Genomic DNA, 19,386 nt, shown 5'->3' with positions numbered 1-19,386 from the left:
GACGATGTGTTTGCCGTCACTGCTCCAGCTGACGAAGGTCAAACTCTCCCTCCAAATCAACCAGACGACAATCAAAGGATTGAAAACACTTCCCCAAAGCATCAGTAGCAGTTTTTTTTTTGTTTTTTTTTTAATTTTTTTTTATCACGGTCAAAACTTTAACCGTTGTAATTTATTTTGTTGAACCGTCGTATTGTAATTGTGAACATTTCATATTATGAAATCTTAGCTTATTTTGTTGAATCGTCGTATTTTGTTGACTTCGTTCCGTCCATTTTACGAACTGTATACTATGTGAAATAATATGATAACAATCCTCGTAGGTTGATCCGTCCATTGTGTGGACAATTTTTATCCATTTGGGTGGTCCGTCCACAATGTGGATTTAGAGATCCCTTCATAGCGTGGACTTCACATAATTTTTATTCCTTTTTGGATGATCCATCCATAATGTGGTCTTTAATAGAGATTCGTCCATTATGTGGACGATTTTACTTTTATCCATTTTGGATGACCCGTACATTATATGGACTTAGTAGGGGTCCGTCTACTATGTGGACTAAAATTTTATCCATTTTGGATGACCCGTCCATTATATGGACTTAGTAGGGGTCCGTCCACTATGTGGACTTAGTAGATTTTTATTCATTTTGGATAACCCGTCCATTATACGGACTTAGTAGGTGTCCGTCTACTATGTGGACTAGATTTTTATCTATTTTGGATAATCCGTCCACTATACGGACTTAGTAGGTGTCCGTCCATTATGTGGACTTAGTAGATTTTTATCATTTTGGACAATCCATCCTCTGTATGGACTTAGTAGTCTGTCCATTATGTGGACTTGGTAGATTTTTATCCATTTTGGATAATCCGTCCACTGTGTGAACTTAGTAGTCCGTCCATTATGTGGACTTAGTAGATTTTGAGCACAGTACATTCATACGTTTTAAATAAAAACTCTTCTCATTATGACATACCGGTAGACTATATTGTTCATGGAATAAAAAAAACTTTTGTTCTAATAAACAAAAACTATGACTGTTTAAAAATAAACTGGAGAGGTAGATGTGGTCTACGCCCCTCGACTACTGGTAGTATTTCTTCAAATGTTCTGTGTTCCATGGATGGCTCAGTTTTCTTCCGTCTATCGTCTCCAAGTAGTACGTTCCCTTCCTATGTCATGAAATGATTCTGTACGGTCCTTCCCAGTTAGGACCTAGTTTTCCTTGGGAGGCATCCTATGTAGCGCCAAGTACTTTTCGCAAGACCAGATCTCCCACCTGAAAATCCCTGTGCTTGACCTTGGAATTGTAATGTTTTGCCATCATGTCTTGGTATCGCGCTAGTCTTTGTGCAGCTGCTGCCCTGACTTCGTCTACAAGATCGAGTTGTAAACGTAAAGTTTCGTCATTCTTGTTCTCATCGTAGCTTTCCACACGGTAGCTTGCTAATCCTACCTCTGCCAGTATGAGGGCCTCAGTACTATACGCCAACCTAAACAGTGTCTCTCCTATCGGTGTCCTCGTCGTTGTCCTGTATGCCCATAAAACACTTGGTAGTTCGTCCGGCCAGATGCCCTTTGCCCCCTCGAGCCGGGTCTTGATAATCTTCAACAAGGACCGATTCGTGACTTCAACCTGTCTGTTGGCCTGCGGGTGGGCGGGTGACGAGTAGTGATTTTTTATTCCAAGTTGAGAACAAAAGTCTCTGAAGGTGTTGTTATCGAATTGTTTCCCGTTGTCTGAAACGAGCACCCTCAGAATTTCATATCTGCAAATAATACTTCTCCACACAAAGCTACGGATGTTTTTCTCCGTGATAGTAGCCAGAGCTTCTGCTTCCACCCATTTGGTGAAGTAGTCAATATCAACCACCAAGAATTTCAGCTGCCTTATGGCTGTTGGGAATGGACCCATGATGTCTAACCCCCATTGTGCGAACAGCCATGGAGCCGTCATTGGGGTAAGTTCTTCCGTCGGCTGCCTAATGAGATTGCCAAATCGTTGACACTTGTCACAAGCTCTAACGTATGTATGGGCATCCTTTTGCATTGTTGGCCAGTAGTATCCTGCTCGGAGTAGCTTGTGCACTAGAGACCTTGATCCAAAATGGTTTCCACAAACCCATTCATGGATCTCCCTCATCACGTAGTCTGCTTCTCCGCGGCCGAGGCATCTTAGATATGGTTGGGAGAATCCTCGTTTGTATAGGACGTTTTTGATCAAGACGAACCGGGCAGCTTTAACCTTCAACTTCCTCACATTTTCTTTATTATCAGGCAGCTTGCCTTCCTTGAGATATGCCATAATTGGAGCCGTCCAGCAATCCTCATTGCTTACCTCTTGCATGCTAATGTCATCTAATAATGATGAAAGCTGGACAAAGGACAATACCTATTCCGGGACGATCATTGGTTCGGGCGAAGCTGCCTTTGCAAGTCGGTCCGCTTCCTGATTCTCCTCTCTTGGGATTTGAATCATCGTGAATTAGAGGTCACTCGTTCGACCCTTCACTTCTCCAAGGTACCTTTTCATCCTCTCATTCTTGCAATCATAGCTCCCATTAACCTGACTGGCCACGATTTGTGAATTGGAGTAGACGATCGCCTTCTTAGCTCCTGCCGCTATTGCGAGTTCCAGTCCCGCAACCAGGGCCTCGTATTCTGCTTCATTGTTAGTAGTAGTGAAGTCCAGACGGATCATGCATTCAATCTTGTCTCCTTCCGGGGTGTGGAGTACGACTCTAGCACCCCCAACGCGCTTATTGGAAGATCCGTCTGTGTGAATTCTCTAGGTGGGCATCTCTTCTGCCACTGCTTCTCTGCGGTAGTGAATTCGGCAACAAAGTCCGCCAATATCTGTCCTTTCACTGCCGTCCGTGGCTGATATTGGATATCGAACTCACTTAGCTCAGTTGCCCATAGAGCCATCCGTCCAGCCGATTTGGGATTACTCATTGCTCTCCGTAGGGGTCTATCTGTCAGGACATTTATGGTGTGTGCTTGAAAATATGGCTTGAGCTTCCGGGTCGCAGTCACAAGAGCAAATGCGAGTTTTTCCATCGGTGGGTATCTTTCTTCTGCTCCTCTTAGTGCCCGGCTTATAAAGTACACGGGCTTTTGTACCTTTCCTTCTTCTCTGATAAGAGCTGCACTGATCGCAGTTGAGGAGACGGCAAGGTACAGGAACAATTCTTCCCCCGGCATAGATGGGCTAAGCAACGGCGGAGCGGAGAGATATGTCTTCAACTCTTCGAATGCCTTTTGACACTCGTCCGTCCACTCGAAAGATCTCTTTAGCGTTCGGAAGAATGGGGGGCATTTGTCCGTTGCTCTAGATACGAACCTGTTTAAGGCCGCTATCTTCCCGGTCAAGCTTTGTACTTCTTTTACCGTCCTTGGAGGAGACAATTCTATAATCGTCTTTACTTTCTCCGGGTTGACTTCAATGCCCCTCTAGGACACCATAAATCCCAAGAATTTTCCTGCAGTTACTCCGAACGCGCATTTGTTTGGATTCAGCTTCATTTTGTATGTCCGAAGAGTATTAAAAGTCTCCTGGAGGTCCTTCAGATGATCAGACACCTTTATACTTTTTACCAACATATCGTCCACGTAAACCTGCACGTTTCTGCCAATTTGGTGCACGAACATTTTGTTCATCAATCTCTGATATGTGGCTCCCGCGTTCTTAAGACCGAAAGGCATTACCTTGTAGCAAAAAAGTCCCTGGCTTGTTATAAATGAGGTTTTTTCCTGATCAGTCTTATCCAATTTGATTTGATTGTAATTGAAAAAAGCATCCATGAAGCTCAAAAGTTCATGTCTTGCGGTGGAGTCTACAAGGGTGTCAATGCGTGGGAGTGGGTAACTGTCCTTGGGGCAGGCTCTATTCAGATCCGTGAAGTCGACGCACATCCTCCACTTCCCATTGGACTTCTTGACCATTACTACATTTGCCAACCAATCAGGGTAGTACACCTCGCGTATGAAGTCCGCTTCTTGTAGCTTTTGCACCTCTTCCGCTATGGCTCGATCTCAATCTGGGGCAAACACTCGCTTTTTCTGTCGGACTGGAAAGAAGGAGGGTGATACATTCAATCTGTGAACTATGACTGTTGGATCTATTCCCGGCATGTCCTCATGACTCCATGCAAAAACGTCTTGATTTTTTTGGAGGAATAATACGAGCGCTTGTCAGATTGTTTGGTCGGCGAGGGTACCGATTTTGGTTGTTCGGTCCGGCCTAGAATCATCCAGTTGTACTTCTTTCAACTCTTCCATTGGTTCCGCCGTTGTTCTCTGTTCCTTGATGTTCATTGCTTGTAGATGATCATCCATTTCCATCATGGCGACGTAACATTCCCGTGCAGCCACCTGATTTCCCCACAGTTCCCCAACTCCATATTCCGTAGGAAATTTGATCATTAGATGGTAGGTAGAGGTTACAGCCTTCCATGCATTAAGAGTGGGCGTTCCGAGGATGGCGTTATACATTGAAGAGCAATCAACCACGAGAAAAGAAACATCCTTGGTTATCTGCTGTGGGTAATCTCCAACCGTCACAAACAACGTAACGACGCCTAAAGGATAGACCCTTGTTCCTCCGAAGCCAACAAGGGGTGCATTCGTTGGGACCAGTCGTTCTTTAGCAATCCCCATTTGCTGGAATGCGGGGTAATAGAGGATATCTGCAGAGCTCCCGTTGTCCACCAAAACTCGATGCATGTTGTAGTCCCCTGCCCGTATGCTGACCATGAGTGCGTCGTCATGTGGGTGGTGAAGGCGTCGCGCATCTTCTTCCGTAAACTTGATGTTGGGGCTATCTTGTTGTGTCGCTTTTGGTGAAGTACCTGTCGACTGGACGCTTTGAACCGTCCGCAAGTATGTTTTTCGGGCCTTTTTGGATGACCCTGTAGAAGTATTGCCCCTACAATCATCCGTATATCTCCTACTAGTGGCCTGGGACGCTCGTTTTCCCGTTGGGGATTCTACTCCTGGAGCTGATCTATTCTCTCCTTCCTCACGAACCTCTGCAACCCTCCTTGCCTGATGATGACCTCAATTTGTTGCTTCAAGTCATAACAGTCCGTCGTATCGTGGCCATGATCGTCGTGAAAGCGGCAGTATCTATCTCTTGGCCTCTTGTTCGGATCTCCCTTCAACTTGCCTGGGAACGTCAAGGATCCTTCATCTTTGATCTGCATTAACACTTGGTCAATTGGGGCTGTGAGGGGGGTGAAGCTCCTAAATCTTCCCGAAGGTGGTTTGGGTCGTCGGTCTTCTCGCTGTTCTCTGGTTCTTGCCATTTTTCGTCCTTTGTCCGGTTGCGCATCTTCCTGTCTTTCCCTTTTTCTGGGCTTGTCCTCTCAGGCTAGCAAGGCATCCTCTGTGTTCATATACTTCATCGCCCTGTAAAACACATCGGACATAGTCTTTGGGTCATTCTTGCATAGAGAGAACAAGAACTTACCCTTTCGTAGCCCGTTTATGAAGGCTGTCACAAGTATCCTGTCATCTGCCTCGTCTATCGAGAAGGCTTCCTTGTTAAAGCGGGCTATGTATGATCTTAATGTCTCGTCTTCTTGTTGCTTAATACTCAATTTACACGTAGTAGATTTCTTATGCCAGTGATTTCTGATAATGTGTGATACGAATTGTGTGCCTAATTCCTTAAAAGTGATGATAGAATTAGGCGTCAGCATACTGTACCAGTCCCTCACAAGCCCTTTCAAAGTGGTGAGAAAAGCCCTGCACATGATTTCATCCGGTATGCCCTGAAGATGCAGTAGGGTTTTGAAAGATTCCAAGTGATCCAATGGATCCTTGGATCCGTCGTAATTCTCCACATGAGGCATGTGAAACTTTGGAGGAAGGGGGCATGAATTCACAAGCGTTGTGAAAGGCGAATCCGTTCTATGGACTAGGTCGTCCAGGTCGCTGGATACTCGTCCTCTAAGGGCGTTCATCATCACATCCATACGTTCCCTCATCTCCTGCATCTCAGCAGCTATGTGAGTCGGCAAAGTGTCCGAGATGGATGGTCGGTTGGTCTCTTGCTGCTCCGGTCTAGTCGGAGCGTTGCTACCCTCAGGCCCTTCCACGTTCATTCCTTCCGAACTAGCACCCTCCTAGTCTTCCTCCGGTGCACTTGGGTGTGCATTCCTTTGTTGCAATTGTTCTTCTAAATCATGATTCTGCTTGGTGAGGTGCTCAACCGCCGCTGCAAGCGTTTGGACCTGCCTCTCTAGAGTTGTGGCGTACGGTTCGTCACTTTGATTGTTGTTCGTTGCCATCGATCGAGTGAGTACCATGCAACTCTTTGTCTCAGGAATAGAGCAAAGGATGAATAATCGATTTCTTTCCCATAGACGGCGCCAACTGATGATATCGAAAAAATCACCAGTAAGCTGCAGACACTCCTCAAACCAAAGCAACACTTGCAAAAAGAAAATAGAGGACCTAAAAGAGAGCACCGGTGTGGTGCCGGCCAAAACCCCTCCGAAGGTCAAGTTAGAGTCTTATTTTTTTACAACCTTAGAGTGTCAGAGTCGAGATAATTATGCGTACCTTGCTTTGTGAGGGTTTTTGGGTATTTATAGTTGTGTAGGGCCTAAATTCATGCCTTGGTCAAGAAGTTCTTTCCTTTTAGGAGAGTGACTCGTGGATTTTGCGTATCTCTTAGAATTCCTTTCCATATAGGAGTCTTTTTATTATGGTCAAACGTGTAACGCAAGAACTCCCGGTGTGCACGCTTGTGTGGAGATAAAGCAAAGCCACGTCAAACATATTGTGTGATGTATAATTAAGAATTTATGACAACTAATCATATTGGACGGATACCAAATGTTGGATCCGTCCGTTATGTATCCTTGTGGTATCAATCCGTCGACCATTCTCCGTCGTTCATCTTGAAGAAAAATCCGTATCATATTTTTATCCTATTCAGGCTATTACCATTGCATTTTTTCCTAGGCAAAAAATAATATAATGAGTGATAGCAATTACAAATTACTGAGAAAAATATTATTCTCGTGTATGGATCTTTTAAGCATGATTTAAACTATGAAGTATATGTTGAAACGGTCTTTCTTTAGGTTGTTCCATACATTCTCAATACAACTCTTAAATCTCTGCATATACTTGTGCTGGTGCTGGCTATATATTATATATCATGGAGGACCTTTTTTTTGGTGCTTCTAGATTGCCCAAAGCCAAACTTAAATACTATTTAACAAAAGTTTAGTATTAGTAAGCACTTTTACATTAAATTAAGCAATATTCCAAGCGAAGTTGTCAAAATAGGGATCCTACGTAGGATAGTGGGAGGTAGTAGAATCGTAAATCATAGGATCGAATCATGAATCGCAAGATCCTACATTATTTGAGAAAAAAAACAAAAAATACACATTAGTATGTTAAATAATCACATAAATTATATATTCATTGATATAATTATCATACATCACTATATCCATTTGTAAGCATCATTTAATGAGGCCAAAAACCTTAAAATATGACACTTTATTGGGATATTTTTTATTTGGATTCAACTGACACTCTCTTTACAGTAGAGTGGAAAAATTTGGTCTATTGAGATTTTATTTTTTATTTAGGTTCAACTGAGCCTTTTATCAAGTTAAAGAAGATTACAAGAAACTAAGGTCGTTTGGGATCGTCAGAATCATACGATCCTATTGATCCTGAACGATTGCAAAGATCCTTGAAAGATCTAGATCGTTTTGGGCAGGTGGAATCATAAAATCGTAAAATCATAGAATTCAGATCGAAATTTTGACAACCATGATTCCAAGAGAGGAATATAGACACGTTTAATTTTACTATAGAACCATACTTTTTGTGTAAAGAAAAAATGTTCATTTGAGAATTGCTTATTTTCAGTAGCTTATTTGCATATTGTGAGACAAAAAGCTAAAAGTTGGCATATGAGTGTGTTTGGATATCGCTTATTTTGCTGAAAACTGAAAACACGGTAGCAAAATAATTTTGGCGTAAATGCACTTTTAGTCCCTACATTTTGGGCTTTTTCTATTTTGATCTCTACATTTTCATTTCACCACATTTAGTCCTTAACTCAATTAACGCGTGTTATTTTAGTCATTTCCGTTAGTCAATAGACGGAAATAACTGAGGTGACTAACGGGGGATTAAAATATTATTAAAAATCCACTGCTGCACTTACCACTCATGCCACATCAGATTATAATTTAAAATATTTATTTCTCAATTTTAACAAAAGAAAAGATATGAGTTAAAAATTTTAAAAAAATAAGAACACACCAGAACAAGAACAGAAGGTGGAGAAGGGGATCTAGTTAAGCATGTTCCATTCAGGTTGGATGTCGACGGAGGATTTCAATGGCTCTCGGCGCATCATGTTGTTGGTGTTGGAGCGGTTATTATTGTAGTGACAATTGCGGCAAGTGCGTTCCTTCTCTGTCTCGCGCTTTTTGGCTTCGACTTCCTCGTCGCGGCGTTGAAGGAGCTGGCACTGTTGCTGGAACCTCCACTTGGGGATGAACTTGGGCTTAGGTGGAGGCTTGCTGTTGACGAGACAAAAGGAGGAGTTGTCATCGGTGGCGCCAGAGGAAAGGAAGGAGTCGTTATTGGAGAAGTTGAAGACGGAATTAGAAGGGTTCTTGGAGCGGTTCTGGTTCTGGTTGTTGAAGTTAGTGCGGGTCCAGTCGGCGATGTGACCAAGCTTATCGGAGAGGGAGAAAGGGGCGGGCCCCATCCGTCAGGATTGAATGGGACTTCTCCAACTTCGAACTCTCCTAGACTTGGTTGTTTGTGTGGTAGTGGATTGGCTTGGGTTCGAATTTTTGGGAATGCAGATCTGTGTTGCAAATCGTGTTTTGTATATGTAAATTGGATAAGTGTTTTGTGTATGTAAATGTGCATGTAGTCGAGTGAGTTTAGATAAATTTTTTTATTTGGATTTGATTTGAGTTGGGTTTGGATGGAATGGACTTTGATGGTGCTGTCCAAATTTTTATTCTTTCATTTTCTTGGCAACCAAACAAAGACTAAAAAAGAACTGAAAAATGATTTTGCTTGGGTTTGAGGATAGGGGCTTTGGAATTTATGATTTTTTTTTATGGTGTTTTTATGTTGAATTTTCTAGGTTTATGAATTTGGTTTCTGAGTTTATGAATTTTATTTGCTGGAGGTTTTGTTGTTGATTGAAAGATGAGAAAATCTGGGTTTCAGTTGTGATTTTGTATATCTGGGCTTTGTGTTTTGAGAAAATCTGAGAAGATCTGCTGCTAGGTTTGTGTTCTTGCTGGAGATCAATTTGTGTTTGTGTTTGGTTGACAAGAAAGGACAAGAAAATGCAAGAAAATCTGGGCATGTGTTCTTATGTTTAAAATCTGAGTTTGTGTTCTTTGGTGTTTTTGTTGAAGATGAACATAGATCTTGATATATTTTTAGATTTTAATTTTGTTTTTTTCAATTTTAAATCTGTTAAAAACTTAAGAAGGTTATATTTTTTATTATTATTATTTTATCGGATGAGTGCTACAGTAAATTTTTTTAATAATATTTTAATCCCTCCATTAGTCACTTCAGTTATTTTCATTTGTTAACTGACGGAAATGACTAAAATAACACGTGTTAATTGGTTTAGGGACTAAAAATTGTAAAATGAAAATGTAAGGACTAAAATAGAAAAAAAAACCAAAATATAAGAACTAAAAGTGCGTTTATGCTAATAATTTTTAAATGTATGAATAATATTTTGGTATTGATGTGTTTCGCTTTACCATTTCAAAATTACGCATCGAATATAGTGTTTTTAATTTTTAATTTTTAGCAAAATAAGTAGTATCTCAACACAGACTAAAGATGATAAATATTGTCAATATAATTATGGTTTAAAAAGTGAAAATCGTGGTTACCCCTACTACACCCCCAAAATATCTAAAATTACATCAATACAAAAGTGGGACCGGACAATCCAGTGAGTTGGGTCCCATCCTTTCAAACCCAACGCTGACGCGTCAAGAATATTTTTCCTTTTAGGGTGGTCGATATAAATCGCTAGCAAAGCAAAAGAGATATTAATAATACATAATTGAGAGCTCAACCCCGATCTGCTGTATCGCACATAGAGACACTACTCTCTCTGAGTTCCGAGCTCCGAACAGTCACACAGTCACTCACAGAGAGAGAGAAAGAGAGAGATGGGGACGGAGAAGCGGCACCAGATGATGCAGAACCTGTTCGGCGATCAATCGGAGGAGGAGGAAGAGATTGATTCCGAACACGAGTCGAATCCTCCGCCCAATTACGCCTCTGTAAGATTCTTCTTCTTCTTCTTCTCTTTTTTGATGTATAAAAGTTATAGGTAAAGCTGAAATTTCAGATTCAATTTCGTGCTCGTAATGCTAGGTTTTCATCAATTTAAGCAAATTCTAGCTATGGCTTTGGATCTAGGCTCTAGGGTATCCACGTGGAAATTTGAAGTTCTTGTGATTGTGTTAAAATTTTGGTTATGTGTGTTCTGGGATTAGAGAATTTTGTAATGAAGTATGTTTGTGTTTTATTTTGAGTATGTGTACGCATTCTGGTTTTAAAAAGCACAAAATTTTGTTTCCGAAATCAGAGTGATTAAGTGTGCTTGATCATAAATAATGTTTATGTGTGGTGTGGTTAAAATTGGTTCTAAGTGATTGAAGTTTATGTAACTAAGAAAATTTACAGTTTCAGTTTATAAATATGTGCCTTTGCCCTTAAGATAGAGCTTTGCATAATATATAGCCCCGAATAGAAAACAATAATTTTGGTGTTTTTTTTAAGGACCCATCGCATGCGTGTGTAACATGCGAATAAAAATGGATTTTTTTTTCCCGTTGAAAATGTGACGGTTTTGTTTTCAGGATGAAGCAGAGGGTGGGCTGGAGCCTGAAGGCGAAATTGAAGTGGAGGGGCCTGGGGAGGCTGAAGTAGAGAGTGAAGGTGAGTTGGTTGAAGTAGAACCTGATCCGGGGGAAAGCGAGGGTGAAAGAGATCAGAGTTCTCAAGAAGTAGAAGTCGGTGATCAAAGAGATGAAATTGGAGGAAAAGAGACTGACAGTGATGAAAAGGAAGATTATGGTCAAAGAGTGGTAACAAGCAAGAGACGCGATGTGATTGAAAGTGGATCCGAGAGATCCGAGGAAAACCATTATCCTGACAATGACGAAGAGGAAGTTGATCAGGGTAGAAGTCAAAGGTAATTTGCATAATACTAATACCTTTCTAACACAAACACATTCAATTTTATCTTGAAGAATTGGGTGCTATTTTCTGGTATGGGCTGGTCATGCATGCCTTGGTCACTAAGCACTAGGCATTGCAGACATATCAAAACAAAAGAATATTAATGTTAATGTGAGCTCTTTTTATAACAAGCAGCAAGCTATCTTGACTATTAATGGGAAACTTACCTTCTTAACAGTGGATCGCCTGGGGAAGGAAAAGATCAGACCCATGTTTCAAATTCAGCTGTTCGTGATGTTTTTGGTGAGTCTGATGATGAAGAAGAAGCTCCTGAGTATGCAGCTCACAATGACATTGAGCAAGATTTAATTGTGAGTATATCATTGATGCAATGAATATATCATTGACCAAGATTTGTACTTGGTGATGATAGAAAGTGTTTTCTTGCCTTAGAACCCCATGGAAGAGGAAGGGACCTATGGAAAGAGTCCAAGAGCAGAGGATTTAGTGCCTGATGAAGATGCTCGTTATGAGTCAGAAGAGGAAAACATTGAGTCTAGAATTAAAGAGAAGCCTGTTGGTCCACCATTGGAGCTAGAGATTCCATTACGTCCACCTCCAGCTTGTCCAGAGAGGGTATATTCTTTCTTCTATTAGCTACTACTATGTTTTCTTAAGTTGTCTATCTTGCTTGATTCACAGGTTGCTTGCATACCCCATTTAAGGCATATGCATTATATATTGCTTTCCAGGGAATGAAGTTGAAGCTAAAATTAATTCAGATGGTCTACTTGTTTTGCTAGTCATTTCAGATATTAATTATGGTCTCATCTATGCATCTTATTGAATTAGTTGGTGGCATGTGTAGATTGCACTTTTAGATGTTGAGGTTGAGCTTGGGATTTGAAATTGTATTTTAAAAAAGACCTTGGGCAAATAACATTTAACATGGCTATTTAGTATGAAACTGGAAAGTTGTTCAATTTATGTTGCGATTGGCATCATATAAATTATACATTCATACTTGAGTTATAAAAACGTATATAGAGGACAAATTTTACTATATTCTTTATTTTATTTGTGGTTAAGAAGTTCTGCATAGTGAGAGAAAAGAAGTTTTCTGGGTCCTGAAGTTTCTAAAATTTGTAAGCGCAGCCCTTAAGATCAACTTCCCTCAGTTTCCATGGAAGCGTTTTGAGTCATAGCTGTGCAAAATCAAAATCACCTCTTTTGGTTTGGGGTTTCTCTTTAGGGTTTTCCTTTTGAGTCCTCCTTTTATCCCACCTTGCTTGTTTTTTCCATGAGACATGTCTCTTTGCCAATGGATCTGTAATTTTTCTCATCTTTTTGGAACTTCATACAGTTTCAATTAATGGGTCTTATTTTCAGCTCCAATTTGATACATTTTTAGTTTGTCTCATTTTAAGGTGTGGGGGAACATGTTTAATTTTTACTGTTAGCTAGCAACCTATCAAAAAAGAAGAAGTTCTGCATGACTTGATCATCTTACTTTTCTTTTGCAAGCTTTGTGCTTAGTAATTTACTTGATGATGGTTGCCAATGAGATCTAGCTCAAATGGTACCTCATCTACTACTATGTAGAGTATGAGATCATGGGTTCAAGACCTACTGGGTGCATAACTTAATAATTTTAAAGGGGGGGGGGGAGGAACTTGATGGTTATTGTTTTCATTATTATTGTCCTCAGATCCTTTGATACCCAAAAAAGGATCATTAATATTTTAATTTCATGACTTGGTGCAAAATTTTAATATTTGGCTGTTTAACTGTTTGCAGATGAACATGGTTAAAGTTTCTAATATAATGGGCATTGACCAAAAACCATTTGATCCTAAAACATTTGTGGAAGAGGATATTTTTGTGACAGATGAATCTGGATCTAAGAAACGTATACGCTTAGAGAACAATATTGTGCGCTGGAGGACTGTTAGAAATCCAGATGGCACAACATCTGTAAGTATTTATCTTTTATTGTTATCTGTTATACACACACATGCATGCATAACAGAGAAGTCAAACACATTTGGTCATAGAAAGAAACACAAAAGTCAAATCAGTTAGGATTACAGGGATAAAGTCTTGGGGTCCTCTGATTATGTCACTGTACTCATAACTTGTAAGTTGTAAAAGAGGATTTTTCTCAGAGTCATGTCTTCTTTGGGGTTGATCAAGGTGTTGGATTTTGTGATTATTTCCACACACAAATTAATTGTATTTATTGTTTTATAAAGTCACTTGATGTTCAATAGTCTAAACTCTAAAGTGTGTGTGCAAAAATAAATTTAGAGCTACCTTTCTTAATAATGATTTAGTGTTGGAGTAGATCATCCTATTATACCCTCTTCATAGTGGTTCTTCAACCTATGAACTTTTTGTTCTTGGTAATTATTTCCCATTTTTATCTTCCCTTTAGCCTTAAGTTTTGAAATTGGTCCAACATTACTGTAAGAGCTCATTTTGCACTTGACTGTTCAACATTTTTGTCAGATTTAATTTAGTGTTTAAATATTTCCTTGTGTTTTATAGCGCGAAAGCAATACACGCTTTGTGAGATGGTCAGATGGCAGTTTGCAGTTATTAATTGGGAATGAAGTTCTTGACATATCTGTGCAAGATGGACAACATGATCAATCACATCTTTTTCTTAGACACGGAAAGGTGAATTTATATCTGTTTGATATGTCTAATAGTTTTTTATTTAATTGATATCTTGTGTGATCCATAAATATAACATCTTTAATCATTTCTACCCCCTTTTTCCCACTTCCTTTTCCAACCTTTGATGTTGCATATCATTTGTCTAAACATCCTTGAAAGCAAAATCTTTTATTGCTGCCTGAGAAGTCTAGTGTGTTGTTTCCCTAGTTTCCAGCTTCATTCTTCTAAAATTTTAAACCCTGGTTCTATGAATTTTTCTACCCTAAGCCCAATAAAATCCGATATACAAACTTCCTAATTTTATCCTTCATCATGTATCAAGCTGCCAAATGTGTCTGAGAGAACCTTAAATACATAGCCTACTAAGATGCATCAATTTTCTTTTACCTTCCACACCTTCTTTGTGGCATGCTTTCAGAGTCAGAAACTCATATTTTGTAATTGTCTCTCTAGGATAATCGATTTGATTATTCCTTCCTGCTATAGCATCCCTTGACCCAATAATATAACCAAAATTTGTAACGAATTTTCAAGTTCATTCTACCTCTCCCCCTCTTTTCTAGATACTTGTAAGAACATGAGTATATCATGTCACATGGAAGTTGAATCTAGATTCTTACAATAATGTCTTGTGTATACACAAACAGCCACTCATATACATATGTGTGTGTGTTGGTCAATATAAATGGAAAAAAGCTTAGAAGCCCTTGACAATAGACAATCAGTGTATTTGGTATTAGGGTTTAGAGGCATTTGTTATTTAAAAGTTGACATGGGACTGCCACTGTGTTAGGGTTTAGAGGCATATCCTTGATGTTCATGTCCTTGCCTTAGATTTATGTCCTCCTCCCATATTGGAAATTTATTGCTATTTTCTTCCTTGGGTGCTAAAAGAGGTTTAGTTTTTTTTCCCCGATTGGTAATTTATGCACAAAACCACTGGTTTTTAGACCCATGACCTTACCCTCTATCCATTCTTGTTGGAGGAGAAAGTCCCATTTGGGCTAGGGTTTATTGGCAATATGTCCCCTCTAGGCTGCTTTTACTATAATGGGACTTAAATTTTATTCCAGGGACTGGGGTTCCTGTCAACTAGATGCTAGGGGGCAGAAATGATGAAGTTGATTTTATAGAAGCCCTCTCATGTTCTTTTAGAGAGTTAAATGCAGTGTACGTGCAGGACAAGAATATACTAATTTAGGGTCATCTGTATATCAGCAGGAATAGAGTTTAGCCTTTTTGAACAAGATCATGCTATATATGCATACCAAATACCGAATAGATGCTGTTGATTATGGGTTCCAGTTCTGAACCCTGAATCTTGCCCACCAAGCTTGGCCATTGTAATATAAGACCTTGTATGTGATTTCTTGTAGGGTCATCACTTTTTTTTTTTACTTTTCATTAAAACCGTTCACAGCTCTCCCCATGTCCTGTTTTGAACTGCATGATTTCTTGAATCCTTAAATGCCTTGCTTTCAGGGAATTCTCCAATCTCAAGGAAGGATTTTAAAAAAGATGAGGTTTATGCCGTCATCTTTGTCATCAAATTCTCATAGACTGCTGACTGCTCTTGTTGACTCAAGGCATAAAAAGGTTTATAAGGTTAAGAATTGCATCACTGACATTGATCCTGAGAGGGAAAAAGAGGAAAAAGAAAAGGTAATTACTTATTAATTGCATTAAGGGTATGTTTGGATACCGCTTATTTTGCTGAAAATTGAAAACAATAAAAAAGTTACTGTTCATGCGTTTGATACTGTTCATAAGTCTAAAATCTCTGTTCATGGACAATGAACAGTACCAGAACTGCTGTCCAGGAAAAAGAAAAAAGAAAAAAGAAAAAACGTAAACGCAAAACTCAAAACCCAAATGCCACCTAAGTAGTGGTGTGTGCTTTATATTGAGAATCATGAATTTCATTTGTCCATTTTTCTAATGGTTTGTAGGCTGAAAGTCAAAACATCAGAGCTAATGTACTTCTTAATCGGAAGAGGGAAAAAGTGAACCGGAAATATACCCCAACTGTAGACAAGAGGCGCCAACTTTCTCCCGGGTTCTTGGAGGATGCTCTTGATGAGGTCAGCTCTTGCTCTTACAATGAATGGGAAATAGATGAAAAAGTTAACACTTGCCTTTTCCTCCTTCACCTATGGAATTTTATTATTTGACTGGTACTTTTCACCTTGGAGACCACAAACATTGTTTTAGGCATGGAAAAGCCTATAGTCTTCATCTACCTGTAGTATTTTTCTATATATATATATGTCTGTCCAAGCCTGAACCAATTCTCCTACTTGTCCACCAATTTTTAGGACGATGAGACAGATTATTATGATTCAAGACGTTCTCGCCGCCGCTTTGAGGAAGATTTGGAAGTTGAAGCTCGAGCTGAGAAACGCATTCTAAATGCTAAAAAGGTCTCATGACTTGATCTCTTAATTGATTCCCCCCACCCAAAGAAAAGGTGATTATTTATTTTTTCTGCTAAGACAAAGTTTTGCTTTTGGTGTTCTAGTCACAGGGACCAAAAGACATCCCTCGCAAGTCATCTCTGCCAACTGCTAAATCTTCTCGACGCCCAGTGGATTTCTCTGACAGTGAACGAGAGGAGTCCGAGTATGAAAGTGATGGTGAGGAAGATGAGAGGTCTCCCCCACGTAAAAGAGCTGAGGAGCCGGTGCAAGAGTATGAAGAAGAGGAAGAAGAGGAAGAACATGATGAACAAGAGGCAGAAGTGAATGAAGCATCGGAGGAGGAAGAGGATGAGGAGGCTGAGGTATGCCTGTTTCTTTGATTAATCTAAAATTTCCATACTACATGTTTCAGCTAGGCTCTCTGGTATGTACTCTTCCAATTGAGGCACAAGAGATTACTTACTTAATAATTGTTGTTCTATGATCGTGCTATCTGATACGGGCACTTTTTGTTTTTGATATGTCGGATGCCTTTGGATACTTCAAATTTCCTGAGTTTAAACTGTCTATTTTAGATGTACTGTTGTGTCCATAACATACTTTAAAGAATTACCATTGATTGTTTTAGGACTCTAATATTTCTTCATGCTTGCTGTAATAATTGACTAGAACAACTGGCTGTCTGTCAGTATGATAGTTAGGCCATAGATTGTGCGAGTATTTTTTATATATGTTCAATGGGATTTGACATGTCAATAGATACCAGGTGTTATGTTTCATTTTGCATCTAATCTGAAAATTCCTTAGCATGCATCCTTGGGCAGCACTCAAACTCTTGATGAGTTTTGTTCCTAGTGTGAACTGCTTTGGTCTAGTCCCCTGAAAGGGCTGCCAAAGAAAATACCAGTAGAACCTTTAACAGAAACAGTGATAAATGCACTGTGCATATAATTCATGTGGCTAGGGAATGCAGCTTTTTCTGGGGAAGCTAAGAGTTCTTTGGCACTGATGTTGATAGATTGGTGTTATGAGACTGTCCAATGTCATATAATTAACAAATTATCTGCTCTAGGTGGTACAATGATGTTAACTCTGAAAGGAAATGGTTGTGCCTGATGGTTAAGTTTTTCAAATCCTTCTTTATTGCAATTTGTAATACATATATGATCTCTTTTTGGGTGATCATCCCTAAGATTGTCATGGTGTGGAATGCGCACATTGTCCTCTTTATAAAAATTCCATGTAAGGAGATATTGCAATGTTATGAAATAATGTTTATTTTTTATTCTTTTTATACTTCATCCTGCCTTTTGGATATTTTCAGGAGCCAAAGCAGAAGGGTAGGGAGTTTGGAGGCAGTCTCAAGCGCAAGGGGATTGAGTCAGATGAGGACTCTCCTCCAAGAAAGACTACATCCCATCGCCGAATGGCAGTTGTTTATGATAGTGATGAGGAATGAAACTTGCTTCAGAAAAGAATTCCATAAGTGAGTATCTCATTTATGTACAGTAAACTTCTTTTTATAATTTTTGTCATGCTTGCTCTCACAGTTGAAACTGTTGGAGACGGAGAAAGTACATAATTGCCTTTTTTAAGAAGAGTTTGTTGATTTCATGGAAAATATTTGCTTGAATAACTGTTCATTTCTTTGTTTTGATTATAAAATATTTTGTTTTTTGCATGTTTTTTTCTTATCATAATTTTGTTTCATAGGGAACTATGTAAAAATAATATATCTCCTTGTACTAGGTAAAAGCAAAGGTTGTAAAGTTGTATTATTTAGCATATGGTTTATTTTGTGAATTTCTTTTAGGGGCTATGATTTTGAGTCATATTCTTACATTGTTTCAGCTGAACATTTGAGAATGAATCAGAGATGAACCACCTTTGCAATTGGGGTTGGGATAACCATTGCATATTGTTGATAAGACTGTTAGTTGTAGCAAAAGAAAATGTTGGCTCCCGATTTCCCCCATTTTCAAAGTTTGTTACTCTTAAGGTTTCTATGTATATGAATAAGGATTTGTATTTTATTATGTAGGAGGAGATGTTGTGAACTGAATTAGTGTTCTCCATCATTTTTTCCCCTAAATTAATTCTGATTTTTTTTTTTGGAGTTAACTCTTACTATTTGTAATAACTACTAAAATTAGTAATGGGTACTTTGTGATGGTCGAAGAATATTGTACAAGGCTTATCGTTATTTTTATTGTTCCCAAGTATCTGTTTTTATTTATTATTTATTATTTTTAATTACTTGGATGTTTCTCTTATGTATCCAGTGACAGCAGAAATCAGCCTCTTTATTTTTTGGGTGTATGAAGTAAACTTTATTTATTTTAGATGGGTAGATAGTGGGGAGGAGGGGAAGTTGGGATTCCAACCTGTCACAAAGGATGCTATTACTTAAACCCCAACTAAAAAAACTTTATTGAAAGAAGAGAAATGAATTATCATAGATTTGTTAGGAGGTTTACTAATGAATGCTTGTAAACTATTTTAGGAAATTTTTAATGAAAAAAAGAAAGAAAAGTAACTAACTCTTTTAACGGTTTTATCAATTTCAATAAAAAGTTTCATAAAAATTGGTGATTAATATATGAGAGCAATCATTAACTGGACTCATTTATAAATAAAAAGAAAAGATAACGGGGCATGATGAGTGAGGGAGGAGAATTGAAAGTGGGTAAAAAGAGGTGTGGACTGTGGAGGGTGGATGTAAAAAGCATTAATTAATTAACCACAAGCTGTTTGTGAATGATGCGTTCTTTGAAATTTGTGTGAAAAGGGCTAAAAATCTGGGACCCTACTTTAGGGCAAAATGTAGAGAGAAAATTTTGTGAATTTGGGATTAGTGGTGATTTCTTGTGGTTTTGGTTTGCAAAATTAACTCTGAATTAAGTACAGTGGCAAAATTTGGTCTTCTATTCAACTTCTGTTGATTCAGTGGATGAAAAATATTCATCCCCATGTACCATCCACCAGTGTCTTACAACTCAAAATGAGCCACAAATAAAACCGAAAACAAAGCAAAAACCTGAGAAGTACCAAGTTCCTGGCCATGTC

General features: G+C 39.0%; 1 protein-coding gene across 2 annotated transcripts; it reads left to right on the top strand.

Annotated features, from left to right (window-relative positions):
• The first annotated feature begins 10,082 nt into the window (after nucleotides 1–10,082).
• On the top strand, nucleotides 10,083–18,539 carry LOC142631424 (protein LEO1 homolog). Of its 2 annotated transcripts, none has more exons than XM_075805590.1 (12): nucleotides 10,083–10,320; nucleotides 10,903–11,237; nucleotides 11,463–11,595; nucleotides 11,678–11,860; nucleotides 13,022–13,198; nucleotides 13,772–13,903; nucleotides 15,386–15,565; nucleotides 15,853–15,984; nucleotides 16,219–16,323; nucleotides 16,428–16,682; nucleotides 17,645–17,806; nucleotides 18,172–18,539. In XM_075805590.1, the coding sequence occupies exons 1-11, from the start codon at nucleotides 10,207–10,209 to the stop codon at nucleotides 17,777–17,779; spliced, it is 1,881 nt and encodes a 626-aa protein (XP_075661705.1). In that variant the 5' UTR covers nucleotides 10,083–10,206; the 3' UTR covers nucleotides 17,780–17,806; nucleotides 18,172–18,539. The 2 variants fall into 2 exon arrangements, with proteins under 2 accessions (XP_075661705.1, XP_075661704.1); XM_075805589.1 differs by having other exon boundaries at nucleotides 16,422–16,682.
• Nucleotides 18,540–19,386: the final 847 nt, after the last annotated feature.

The sequence above is a fragment of the Castanea sativa genome, chromosome 4, assembly GCF_040712315.1.
Source record: "Castanea sativa cultivar Marrone di Chiusa Pesio chromosome 4, ASM4071231v1".
In the NCBI taxonomy this organism is placed as follows: Eukaryota; Viridiplantae; Streptophyta; class Magnoliopsida; order Fagales; family Fagaceae; genus Castanea; species Castanea sativa.
This window is presented reverse-complemented; position numbering and strand designations above follow the sequence as displayed.